Source organism: Balaenoptera musculus, chromosome 1 (assembly GCF_009873245.2).
Source record: "Balaenoptera musculus isolate JJ_BM4_2016_0621 chromosome 1, mBalMus1.pri.v3, whole genome shotgun sequence".
In the NCBI taxonomy this organism is placed as follows: domain Eukaryota; kingdom Metazoa; phylum Chordata; class Mammalia; order Artiodactyla; family Balaenopteridae; genus Balaenoptera; species Balaenoptera musculus.
Genome location: NC_045785.1, coordinates 165,848,102 through 165,861,062, shown reverse-complemented (window position 1 = coordinate 165,861,062; position 12,961 = coordinate 165,848,102). Strand labels below are relative to the sequence as shown.

At 50.1% G+C, this 12,961-nt stretch overlaps 1 protein-coding gene across 1 annotated transcript; it reads left to right on the top strand.

Annotated features, from left to right (window-relative positions):
* Positions 1-993: 993 nt before the first annotated feature.
* C1H1orf115 (chromosome 1 C1orf115 homolog) lies at positions 994-11,823 on the top strand. The gene is made up of 2 exons (XM_036832607.1): positions 994-1,353; positions 9,315-11,823. Exons 1-2 carry the CDS (start codon positions 1,057-1,059, stop codon positions 9,432-9,434), a joined length of 417 nt encoding a protein of 138 aa, XP_036688502.1. The 5' UTR covers positions 994-1,056; the 3' UTR covers positions 9,435-11,823.
* Positions 11,824-12,961: the final 1,138 nt, after the last annotated feature.

Genomic DNA, 12,961 nt, shown 5'->3' with positions numbered 1-12,961 from the left:
CCATCCCCGTTGGTTTCCTTCACCTTTTCGCTGAAGTCAGACTGTGATTAGCACCGTGGACACACTGCTCTGTGTTTCTGAATGTTTCCTTAACATAGGCACCTAGAAAGGTATGGCCGTTCTTCAGAACTCTTGATAAATATTTGCTGATTGCCTTTCCAAAAGCCTGTCTCCAGTTTGCGACCCATGAATATTGTATTATAACCATCCTCTCACCATACCCTCACCAGCATTGAGTATAATCTTTTTTAAAAAAATTAGTTTATTTATTTATTTTTGGCTGCGTTGGGTCTTTGTTGCTGGGCGAGGGCTTTCTCTGGTTGCGAGGAGTCGAGGCTGCTCTTTCTTGCGGTGCGCTGGCTTCTCATTGCAGTGGCTTCTCTTGTTGTGGAGCACGGGCTCTAGGCACGCGGGCTTTGTAGTTGTGGCTCCCGGGCTCAGTAGTTGTGGATCGCGGGCTCTAGAGGGCAGGTTCAGAAGCTGTGGCGCAGGGACTTAGTTGCTCCGCGGCATGTGGGATCTTCCTGGACCAGGGCTCAAACCCGTGTCCCCTGCACCGGCAGGCGGGTTCTTAACCACTGCGCCACCAGGGAAGTCTGAGTATAATCTTTATTACTGTCATCTTCTTCATCATCATCATCATCATCTCTCATCATCTCTGCCAGCTTGCACGTGTGCAAAGGAAGTCTCACTATTTGGGGTTCACTTATTTCGTTGCAAGTGTGGTTGAACGTGCTTTGCGTGTTCATCGTGCATTGAGCTTTGGAGCAACCCTCACCCCTTTGGCCGGAGGATGGGATGCTGGCGGCTGGGCCCGACCACCGGAAAGCCAGGCCTGGGTGGAGCCGCCGCCATCCCGGGCCCTAGAGCCAGGGGGCGCTGCCATCCCAAGTTTCCCATCCACCTCCCCCCCACCCACCACCGCCCCCCGCCCCGTCCGGGCTGGGCCGGGCTGGGCCGGGCTGGGCAAGGGCGGGCGGCGGGGGTGGAGGCGCAGGCTGGGCGCAAAGTTTGGTGTCTTCGTGCACCGACCTCAGCCGGAGGGCCCGCGGCACCATGACGGTGGGAGCCAGGCTTCGAAGCAAGGCGGCGAGCAGTCTCCCGCGCTGCAGGCCCCTCGCCCGGGGGCGAGGGCGGACGGAGGGGGACGAGGAGGCGGCTGCTATCCTGGAGCATCTGGAGAGCGGGGCCGAGGCGGCGGAGAGCGGGGCGAGCGCGCAGCGCCCGGGGAGCCGGGGCGCGCGGAGGGTGCACCTCGCGGTCCTCCCCGAGCGCTACGAGCCGCTGGAGGAGCCGGCGTCGTGCGAGAAGCCCAAGAAGAGGTACCGGCAGAAGCTGAAGAAGTACGGCAAGGTAGGCATCCCACCGCCCCCACTGTCCCTTGGAGGTCGGGGAGCGCGGGGCGCCCGCCCGAGAGCCGGAGTCGGCTCCCCACAGTCTGACGGTCTCGGCCTCTCTGCGCTGCCCTGCACCCCCTCGGCCTCCCACGCGCACCCCCTTCCCGGCATTCACTCCTGGAGCCCCGAGACTGCTCACGCTGTCAACTGGGCAGTAAGGGGAAAGTGAGCTGCGGGGCGTGATAGAAATTAAATCAGAGGTTTCCCTGCGCACCGCTCCACGGCTCTCCCGATGCTGGCGGGTGGGCAACTTTCCCGAGGGGTCGCTTACCCAGGTGGTTCTTGTCCTAGGTGTGTCTTCCCACTCCCTTTTGTAGTTGGTAGGACGGGAATCAGTGTCCCTATGTTACGAGTGGGAATACTGAGGGATTAGCGTGGTTAGGTGACTTGTAGAAGGTGACCCAGTTGGAAAGTAGGGAGGTACAGCCCAATTTGTCTGTTTTCCCGCAACGTCTTCTCGAGGATATCCTACTAGCTGAGAATTGTTTGGGTTATTTCTCCCAGTATTCTCAAGGTGATTTCCAGGGCCTGGGAGCTCAACAATCCGTAAGTATTCACTTGTTGAATCTGCTTTTCTCCCAGACAGCTATCTGTGTACTCAGCAAACCTACTGTCATTTGCATGGGGGTGGGTGGGAGAGAGAGAGAGACAGAGGGAGAAAGAGAGAGAATATGAATGTGAGACAGAACAGCAGTTTCCTCCTCAGAGATCAAAGCCCCAAACCAGGTGCTTTGGCCTGGAAACACTTGAAGCTACTACTGCCTCTGGTCCCTGGGACTGGACAAGGCTGCCCAGAAGATAATCACAAAACTCATTCTATCCTGGCCAAAGGGCAGGGGCCCCATCTGATATATCATTCAGTCCTCCGGTGACCTCTTATCATACCTGAAACCGACATCGCCACACCTGGAAACTTAGCTTTATCATCTTCTTTAAAGGTATGTCAGCAGCTTTGGGAACAGTAAACAAGCAGGCAGTGGTATAGTATATTAATACAAACTATAAAGTTGGGACTTTCAGGCTTAGAGTCATGCTAGGGCGAATCATCCTTCTTCCTGGTCCCAGCTGATCACAAAAAAAAAAAAAAGCCATCATTTGCCTCTCAGTTGGTGAACTGATAATGTGGAAATCTCAGCTCAGAGGCTGGCTGAGCTGAAGGTGCTTTGAGGGTTCTCACTATGTGCCAGGCGTTGTGCTGAGCACTAGAGACACAAAAATGGATAGGATGCAGTTCTGCCCTAGAGGAGGCCACAGCCTCCCAGGGAGACGCTGCCATATGGGGCACCACCACGGAGCTGCATGGGGAGAGCCTGGACAGTTAATCTTCAGGGATGAGGTTGTAAAGTCAGGGAAGTTTTCAAATCAATGGTGACATGGAAACTGGGCACAGAAGGATGAGTCAAGGTTTCACAGGTTAATGAAGAGGTACTAGTTCACACCCACTAGCATAGCTCTTATTAGGGAAAAAGAAAACAGAAAGTAGCAAGTGTTGGTGAGGATGTGGAAAATCGGAATTCTTGTGCATTGCAGGTGGAAGTGTAAAATGGGGTAGCTGCCGTGGAAAACAATTTGGCAGTTCCTCAAAAAATTAAACACAGAACTACCATATGATCCAGCAATTCCACTCCTAGGTACATACCCAAAAGAATTGAAAATAGATACTCAAACAATATATATTGTACATTTCACAACAGCATTATTCACAACAGCCAAAGAGTGGCAACAACCCAAATGTCCATCAATTGATAAATGGATAAACAACATGTGGTCCATACACACAATGGAATACTATTCAGCCGTAAAAAGGAAGGAAGTACACGGCAGACACACAAGGTCACATATCGTATGTATGATTCCATTTATATAAAATATCCAGAATAGGTAAATCCAGAGAGACAGAAGGCAGATGGGTGGTTGCCAGGGACTGAAGGGAAGAAGAAATGCAGAGCGACTGCTTAACGAGTGTGGGTTTGCCTTTGGGGATGATGAAAATATTTTGGAAGTAGATAGAAGTGGTGCTTGCATAACATTGTGAATGTGCTCAATGCCATTGAGTTGTTCACTTGACAATGGTTAATTTTTACATTATGTGAATTTCACCTCACCTAAAAAAAAAAAAGAATTTCACCAGATAAAGAAGGGGTGGCATCCAAGGTGGAGGGCAGAGTGCTAGCAGAGATGAGGCAGGTAAGAGCTCTGGAGTGTTACATGCTAGTTCAATAGACCAGGAGGCCAGGCGAGGACGCTGTCATGTTGGAGTTGGATGTGCCCTTTCTGCCCTTCAACTTCCACTTTCTTGATGGCGACCAAGAAGGTCGACATCTAAGCTCCAACATGGAGGAAGCAGATGGTCCACCCTTCTTTGTTGAAAATCCATGAGAATAGCCAAGTCTCCGCTAGAAATGTGGGGAGGTGACTTTCCCCGCTTTGGTCACCAGGTGAAATTTTATTGCACTTGGGCCATTGGAATAAGGAATGACCTGCAAATAGCTCAACGTGGTTAAGGAATGGCTTTTCCTTCAAGGAAGGGTGAATAAAGTTCCTTTTTATCTGTTAACCACTGAAATCCTTCACCCAAGTCCCTTCCTGCTTCTATTTAAAGAAAGGTGTCCGGCTTTTGTGAACTGTCCTAGGGTAGGCTCCCCTTCCCCTGCTGCCCCTTGGCCCCAAGCAGGGTCGACCCAATGCTGTGCCGGGTCCAGTCTCTGGCGGGAACCTCTGGGCTCGAAAGGCTGGGTGCCTGGCACTCTTGGCGGTCAGTGGCCCCAGTTGATTTTTAAGTAATGATGTGAGTGTTCAGATGGACAGGAGTTGCTGGGAGAGTGCTGTTTGCTGGGTGCAGGCAAGGGGAAAGGGTGTGGGTTTGCTGTGCTCTTACAGGCTGCCGGGTGCTCTGTTGCACATACGATGCACAGTAACCCTGAATCTTCTCAACGACCTTAGAAAGCCATGGACTCCCATTATGCAGTGAAGGCAACTGGAGTTTCAGGAAGTTAAGCTCTTTGTTGAAAGCCACACAGCTAGAGCAGCAGAGCGGGGAGTCAGCAGTCTCCCCTGGCCCCTGCCTGTTCAAAAGCAGTTAGGGTGGAGGGAGGAGGGGGGGTGAGGGAACCAAACCCCAAACTTAGCTTCAAATAGGAGGTCGCCTTTCCCAGGCATCTCTGAGAGCCACAAGAAGAAGTGCAGATAAGGAAAGTTATTAAATTTTGTTACTCAGGCAGCTAGGAGGGGGCTGGAGAGGGGAAACACAGGGTGTGGAATAAACTTGAGCTCAAGAGGAAGAAAAATGTCCCACGTCTAAGTAGGGGGTTAGGACAGGGGCCCTGGAGCCAGACTGCCAGGCGCCAGCTGTGCTCAGCCTCCTACTGTGTGTGTGACCTTGAGCTCTGCCCTCCTCTCTGCCTCGGTTTCCTCATCTGTCACATAGGCTAATACTAGGGCTGTGGTAAGGAGTAAATGAGATAGTCCATGTACAGGTCTTGGAAGGCACCTGGCATATGGCGAGGGTCCTGTAATTGTTGTTGGCTGTTATCTAAGGGGATGGAGGAGAGGTCCCATATGACTGTTTCTTCTCTGATCAGTTTTTAATGAGCTCTAACTCAGAAAAAAAATCAGCTTCTGTAGCTGACAGCCCACCTCAGCTTTGTGCCTGGGTCCTGATCAAATTTCACAAGGGAAGACTTGATTTTTATACTTGGGGGAAAGGGATCTTTGTTGAGAGCTGGTTCCCTTTTGGAAACTGGGGGCAGGGACAGGGAATCCCTGACATCTTTGGGGTTACCCGGGAACCCCCAGAAAAGCCTCACTCCCTATATTACTTTGCCTGTAACAGATTACCACAAATATAGTGATTTAAGGCAACACAAATTTATTCTTCTACAGTTCTGGAGGCTAAAAGTCATCTTCCCTGAGCTACAGTCAACAGGCTGGTTCCTTCTGGAGGCTCCAGAGGAAAACCCTTTCTTTGCTCTTTTCAGCTTCCAGAGGTCCCCTCCTCCATATTCAGGGCCAGTGGCACAACATCTGCAAATCTCTTTCTCTCTGTCCCTCTGCTTCTGGCACTGCATTGCCTTCTCTCCGACTCCTCCTGCCTCCCTTTTGTAAGGGTGGTGGTCTTTATTTGGATCTTTATAAAGATATAAGAATCCTTATAATGATTGGGCCCCCCTGGATAATCCATGGTAGTCTTCCCAATTCAAGATCCTTCATTAGATCACATCCACAAAGTCCCTTTTGCCATATGAGGTAACATGTTCACAGATTCCGGGGATTAGGACATGGGCATCTTGAGGGGAGGGCATTATTCAACCTACCACACTGTCCCATGATCCCCCAGGCCCCTCCGCCCCTCTGAGAGATTATATGGGTTGAAACTCTACTCGGATCAAAAGATTTCAAAATCTGCTCCCTCCAATGACACTGAAATGGTCGGTGATATTTTACATTTCTTTGCATCACATTTCTCAAATCTGTGTTTTGACTGTGTTCTAGCTAATGAGCTATTTTAGTAACTTTTTTTTCTCATTTGCAAAGATGAAGTGACAAGCAGTTTTTTAAAATAGCAGGCTGAGGGAAATGGATGTACAAATACCCAAAATGTCAAGTTTAATGCAGGCCATCCATGATTCTAGGGGCTTGGCTTATAAAGGATGCTCTGAACTGTTAATACTCACTCCAGGAGGACAGTTTTTGTCGTTGTTGTTATTTCTAACAGGTACGTAAAATTCTCCCACGGAATCTTATTACACATTTATAGAGATGTTTCTCTCAGCGGCGTCACCGCCTCCCTCCCCCCAGCACACACCCTAATGTCCCATTGGGAAGTTGACGAGGCAGTGTCCTGGGAATCAGTGTCTAAAGAGGCCATCAGAGTTACCTTCCTCTCCCAGAACTCCTCCTTTGGCCTGAGAACAACCGAAGGAAACACCCGGGCCCTTTCTGGATGTTGGGCATACAGTACTGAGCACGGCCTCTTCTGTTATCCTGAGGTCTCTGAAAGCTGACGTAAGCCTGAAATCATAGGAAAGTACGGTCTTAAGAAACTTTCCTGAACAGATAACAAAATATCTTAGATTTCAAAATTACCACCACACACGTAAATTACTGCAGAATAAAAAGAGGCAAAGGTTATTTTCCAATAAAGGTAGCTGACCTTTGGGAGCACTCCTACTGCCTGCATTTGGTGCCAGGCGCTGTCCTAAGGGCTTTCCTTGCGTAAACCTTTTTAATCCTCTTCACCCAACGAGGTGGTTACTCAATATGCCCATTTTATAGGTGAGGAAACTGAGGCCAATGAAAATTAAATAAGCGATTGGGCTGGAATTTAAGCCCAGGCCGCAAGCAATCAACTGTAAGGTTATGTACTGCCTTCCTTAAAGAAGGGAAGTGTATGTGGGGAGTAAGGACACAGGCCCTAAAGTGAGATTTCTTTGGGATTGAACCTCAGCCCTGCCTCTTACCAGCTGTATAATCATGGATAAATTTAACTCCTTGGTGCATCCTTCTTGTTGAAGCCTGATAGCCCAAGGCCTCTAGGAATGCACTAGTAGCCAGTCCAAGTTAGATCTGTTTGTTGCAGCAAGGAAGAGTGTATGCCAGAGGGATCATGAGGCCTCAGAAAGTAGAGCCCTCAAGTAGAGAACTGAATATTTGAGTCTGAGCCGAAGATATAAATATGGGATTTATCAGCATACAGGAAATACTTAAAGTCATTGGAAATGGATGAGACCACCTGCGGAGAGATTATAGCCCAAAATATTTTTTTAAATAAAAAATAAAGAACAGGACTGAACAACTCCAACATTTTAAAGTTTGGTAGAAGGGAAAGAAAGCTGAGGAGGGCCATAAAAAAGAATGAAATAATGCCATTTGCAGCAACATGAATGGACCTAGAGATTATCGTACTAAGTGAAGTAAGTCAGACAAAGACAAATATCACATAATGCCACTTAAATGTGGAATCTAAAAAAAGATACAAATGAACTTACTTACAAAACAGAAATAAACTCACAGGCATAGAAAACAAACTTACCAAAGGGTTTCCTTTGTGGGGGGCGGGGAGGGATAAATTAGGAAGTTGGGATTAACAGATATACACCACTGTTTATAAAATAAACAACAAGGACCTACCGTATAGCACAGGGAACTATATTCAATATCTTGTAATAACCTATAATGGAAAAGAATCTGAAAAAGAATATATACATGTATGTATATATATATATATATATATGTATATGAATAACTGAATCCTTTTGCTGTACACCTGAACCATTGTAAATCAACTATATTTCAATTAAGAATTATTTTAAAAAAAAGAAAGCTGAGGAGGGGCTTCATGTGAGGTAAGGGAAAACCAAGAGAATATGGAGTCAAAGAGGCCAAATGAGTGTTTCATGAAGCTTGTCCAAAGCTGTTGAGAGTCAGGGGGAAGACAGAAAAATGCTTATTGGCTCAGGCAGCATGGCGGTGGCAGATGGCCATGACCAAGCAGTCCTGGATGGGTCAGGGTAGGGGAAGAGGGAATAAGAAGGGAGGAAGTGGAAGCTGTATGTGCAGATGGCACTTTCCACTGGTTTGCCGTGAAGGAGAGCAGAGACCCAGGCAGGACCTAGAGAAGGGTACGGAGTCAAGGGGACAGCTGAGCATATTTGTAAGCTGATAGGAATGATCCAATGGGGAGAAAGAGGATGGTGATATTGGAGAAGGGAAAGCTGAAGGCAAGGTGAGAGAGGGTACCAACAGCAAGTGTCAAGGGAATGGCCTTGGGGGAAGAGGGCCATTTTCTCTACTGGGACACCGGCAAGGTGGGAGGAGAAGCTGGGGCAGGTGTAGACAGTGGTAGAGGATGAACGGGTTCCCTAATGACTTCTGAGTCAGTGAGAGATGAAGTGGGATCATCTAATGAGGGTATGGACACTGTGTGTGTTTCTCTGTGTGCGCTGGGGGCAGAGAGGCTTGTGGAGAAAGGAAAAGGTAAGAAGTAACATCTGGGAAAGAGGGACAGTCAGCCTACTGGACTGACAGACTAGGCTGGCCAGGCAGTGTTGGAAGTCAAAGGGAGGTTTGTGATTGTGATCAGGGATTTTAAGTGGTTATTGGAGTTGGAAAAATCGAGGGTGTAGAGACAAGATGTGTGATGATGTCCAGGTCACCTACAGGGATGTTGTGGTCACGGAGAAGGATGACAGAAGTTGGGGGTGGAGAGAGAAAGGGGGAGGGGCAAAAGCACAGTCAGTGTTAGTCGGCGGTGGTGGTCTTCATTTTTCCGTTGCGATTCCACTTGAATCCCTTGGATGCCCTCAGTCTAGCACCAGGCCTTGAAGAGGAGGAGGAGGAAGAGTGGATACCAAGAAAGAAAGGCCCAGTCCTTACCCTCAAGGAGTGTAGAATTGTATCGGGAACCCAAGACTTCCGCGGATGCAGCAAGGACAGAGCAGTAGGAGATTTTAAAGACACAAATGTGGGTCAGGAAGGGGTGTGCCCTGGAGGCAGAGGGAGGACTGCGTGGGCTTTCAGATCAGGAGAATGACGGAAAACTCTCGACCCAGGCTTCAGCAGACCCAGCAACTTAGCTGGAACAGAAGAGAATGGGCTTTGGTTTAAAAAATACAACAAAACTGGTTTGGTTTTGAAAGTAGCAGCTTCACTGCTGTTTCCAGGAAGATCTCTGAATGATCTGGAAACACACGGGGCTGGAAAGCCCTTTTCAAGGTGCCGGTGTCTGTTCTGAGCCCCCCAGTGTTCGTATGATGGGGTTGGGCGTGGGACGCCAGAGAGCTGACAAAAGGCTAGCTGGCTCCTTTGCCCTGGGAAGATGAGGCGAAATGATTCTTTATGTGTGGCACCATTGTGCATGGAAGATTACAAAGTTGCCTCGCCTAACCCTTTGCTTTTCTCTTCTGTTCTTAAAAACAGAACGTTGGGAAGGTTATCACCAAAGGATGCCGCTACATCGTGGTCGGCCTGCAGGGATTCGCCACTGCCTACTCCGCCCCGTTCGGTGTGGCCACCAGCGTGGTGTCGTTTGTCCGCTAGTTCGGGAGCCGCCTGGACAGATGCCACGGGAGGGGCTGGAAGCCTCTGTTCCGGGAACAGCGCGCATCCAGGAGCATTTCAGACTTGAACTCACAAAATCCTCGGAAGAAAGAAGACGTCTTGGTTGAATTGGATGAGTGTTTCGCATGAGTCATCCCCATCCGTCTGCTGAGCTTTCCACGTGTCTGGGACACAGGTGGCCCTGGTGGACAATCCCGCAGAGAATTAGGCTGAGGTCAGGCTTGGGATTAGGATTAGTTCGCTAAAACCGGGGCTGCCCGTGAAGGGGGCGGGGGCTGGTGTGGAGACAAACACTTGACAGAAGTCCGCGCTCTGGGTGGGTGGCAGAGTGGTGATTAGGGACAGGGATGGGGGATTTGGATCTGGAGTGAGCTGATTTGCTCGATTCTGGAAAGCTCACAGGCTGACAGGGCTCCCAGCCCTTAGCTGCTTCGGTTCTGAGCACACCCAAGGAGCTGTTTGTTCCTGAAGTCATCCCCCCATCTCCTTCCTGTACCCCTTGGCCACCAGGAGTTTTAATTACAGGCTTGAGAAGAAGGAAGGAAGAAAAACCTCTTTGAAGGCTACGATGCTTTGAAAGCTGTGTTGACGATGTGTCATGACTGTTTCAAGTCGATGAAGACTTGTCACTTTCACCTTCTCTGACATGAATGTGGAGGTGGTGTGAGGGTGGGAAGATCAGCAAGTTCAGGTGCAGGTTGTTTGAGGGAGAGAGCGCTCCCGAGGGCTGCCGGGCCCAGTCCAGCCCAGTCCAGCCCAGTCCCGCCCAGCCACATGGAGCTGGCCATACTCCCCTGCAGGCAGATGGCTGGCTGAGGTCGTGGGCCTCCTGACTCAGCTGCCTGCGGTGTCATCAGCCCCCCTCGTCCTCGACATCAAGCCGACGAAGCGTGCTCTCTCTGGGGAGAGAGGGAGGTGCTATACCTGGAAATGAAAGTGTATGATTTAGAGAAGGAACCAGAAAGTAGGAGACAGGTACGAAGGAAGCAGAAGAAGGATGCTGGGCGAGAGAAGCGGAAGCACAGGTGCCAGGTCTGGGTTATCAGCGTTGGAAAATCTTAGGCTCTGGGCGGGGTCCAGGGGAGGCTGGGTGACCAGAGACGCCGTGCTGGTGCTTCCAGACCCTCTGAGGCCTGTGAGCTCACACTGGCTGCCTTTCCTCTTCTGTGCTGCCCAGTTTGACATCATCTCAGCTGGATTCAAAGTTAGGGCGGGCGAGGGTCCTGGGCCTGGAGGGTGACCCCTGAACTGCCACTGGACCATCGGACGGGGGGATGCCTGCTGCCAACCTCCACGATAGGCCCTTGTTCTGACCTGGTTTCCAGAATGTCCTGAAGTCCAAAATAGTTATTACGGACCAGTCTGCAGGATTGGAGGCAACACCTGCTTGTTGCCCCGTGAAGTTTCCCGGGGCAGGGAAATGAGGGCTCCGTGCTCATGCGTCACCCATCAAACCCAGCCAGGTGGCACCGGGAGGTGGAGAAGGTTGGAAGACAGACAGATGGACAGCAAGAGGAATGAGTGGAGGGGAGCGTTGTAGCCGTGAAGCTAGATTGTGCTTCACGTTCTGGAGGCTCATGTTGAACATGAACTTGGACCCAATTCCTGCATCATTAATATCGGTGAGGAAAAGAGAAAACAAATGGTCTTGTTTTAGCTCAAATGATGAGAGTTGATGACGGCACATTTTCACACGTGTATGATAACTATAGCTTGCCTGGCCACGCTGGGAGTCAGGGAAAAGAGGCGACATCCGTGGAAGAAAAAGCAAAGCATCGTCTGGTGGGAAAGAGAGTCAGGCCTGTGCGACCTGCTGGTCACAGGAAAGGCAGACAGGAGCAAGGAGCCTGTGTGGGTTTGGAGGACGCATTCCCGCTGGCCCAGTGCGCTGACCTGCCCCCAGAGAAGCCCGCTGAGTCTCCCAGGGGACGTAGAAGTGTGACCTGGGAGGGACAAGAGCGGCTGAAGCCTGTCCAAGGGAGAATTGCCCCCCCCACCCCCAAATTAGAGACATTATAAGACCAAGCACATTTGGCCCTCACGTTTTAGAATTCTGGTTAAGAATTAATCCAGAAGTTTCAAAAGTCAAAACCTCGCAGGGATGGTCCCGGGAGCCAGGTCCGCGCGCACAGAAGATGAACTGCTCTAAACTGTCACTCAGCTGAGTTGTCATTTCCCCCGAGACAAGGCGCCCATGCCGCAGATTACCTTTTTGCCTTTTCTTTCTCTTTAGTTTTTAAAAAAATATATCAGCATCCACACCCTACTAAAAAGTGAGTTAGAACTTTCCCTTGACACGATTGACCAAGAGGCTTCTTTTGTATGCTTTTCTTCCGTATTCTGTAAATGAAAGGCCCAATTTGTCTAATGTTTCTGTGCGTGAAGCGTTTTTCACCCCTTCATGCAGTGGGGGACACCTCCCTGGGGCCCCCGGCAGGAACCCAGTGCTGCTCCCCAAGACCACGGGGAGGGACAGGGGCCCTGACTCACTGGGGACTCAGCTTGGGTGTTGCAGGGGGACTGTCCTCCGGAGAACGGGTGTCAGTGTGCAGGAGCCTCAGCTCATGCATTTGTTAATAACGAAGGTTTCCAGAACCTCTGATTTGGATCTAGAGAGTCTAGTGTGTGGCCAGGAGGCTGCATTTTCCACAAGCAGCCTAGAAGATTCTGAATCAGCTGTTGCTCTGCCTGAGCTGGGAAATGCTGGACCCAGGGGCTGCTGCAGGTTGCATTGGCCAGTGGGCTCCAAGGTGGGACCTCAGGTCAGCCAGGTGCCAGCCCCAGCTGGGCACGCATAGGATGCCCGCTCACTGAGCCTTACAGAAGCTTCTGGAATTGCTGTCAGATTATCCACCCAGGCAGGGTTGGGGCCACGTGTGTCAACCAACCTTTAGGCTTAGGACAAAGCAGAAGCTATGTCCCTGATGTCTTCAGCTGCCCTGGAATCACCCCTACTGTCCCCCTGCTCAGCACCTGTGCTTTGTCAGAGAAGCTCCAGCTGGTGTCCGTCACCAAGAAGTACCCTGAAGCAGGACTTGAACTCAGACCTCCCCCTCGCATCCACCAATAGTCCTCCTGGGCATGGCAGTGCCCTCAGCAGAAAGTGCTTGTGGGGCTGGGAAGCCATCAATGCAATTTTAGATTCAGACGGTTGCTGTGACAGGTTTTGCACCTGTGATGTCCCCCCGCCCCTCTGCAGGAGCAGAGACGAACTGAATTTAACTTTGTGATGCCATCATCCCCAAAATGTTGTGAAAACTTTAGAGATTTTCCTGTAAACTTATTTTATAATACAAACTATACCCAAAGTTAAAGAAAAACAAAAAACAAAACAAAACAAAACAAAAAAAGCGAATGCCCTCAGCATCCTTGTACAGGCTGCATTTGAGAAGTTCCGTGATTTTGCCAAATGCCCAGATGGTTCCTGAGCAAAAAAAAATCTCAAATTCCCTTGACCGCTCATGGAGAAATGGGGAAAAATTAATAATACATGGGATCGTGGTTTT

Excerpts from the sequence above, each read along its gene's own strand:
- C1H1orf115 (XM_036832607.1), top strand. The coding sequence starts at position 1,057 with ATGACGGTGGGAGCCAGGCTTCGAAGCAAGGCGGCGAGCAGTCTCCCG. Across the intron at positions 1,354-9,314 it reads AGCTGAAGAAGTACGGCAAG|AACGTTGGGAAGGTTATCAC; the intron begins GTAGGCATCCCA and ends TCTTAAAAACAG.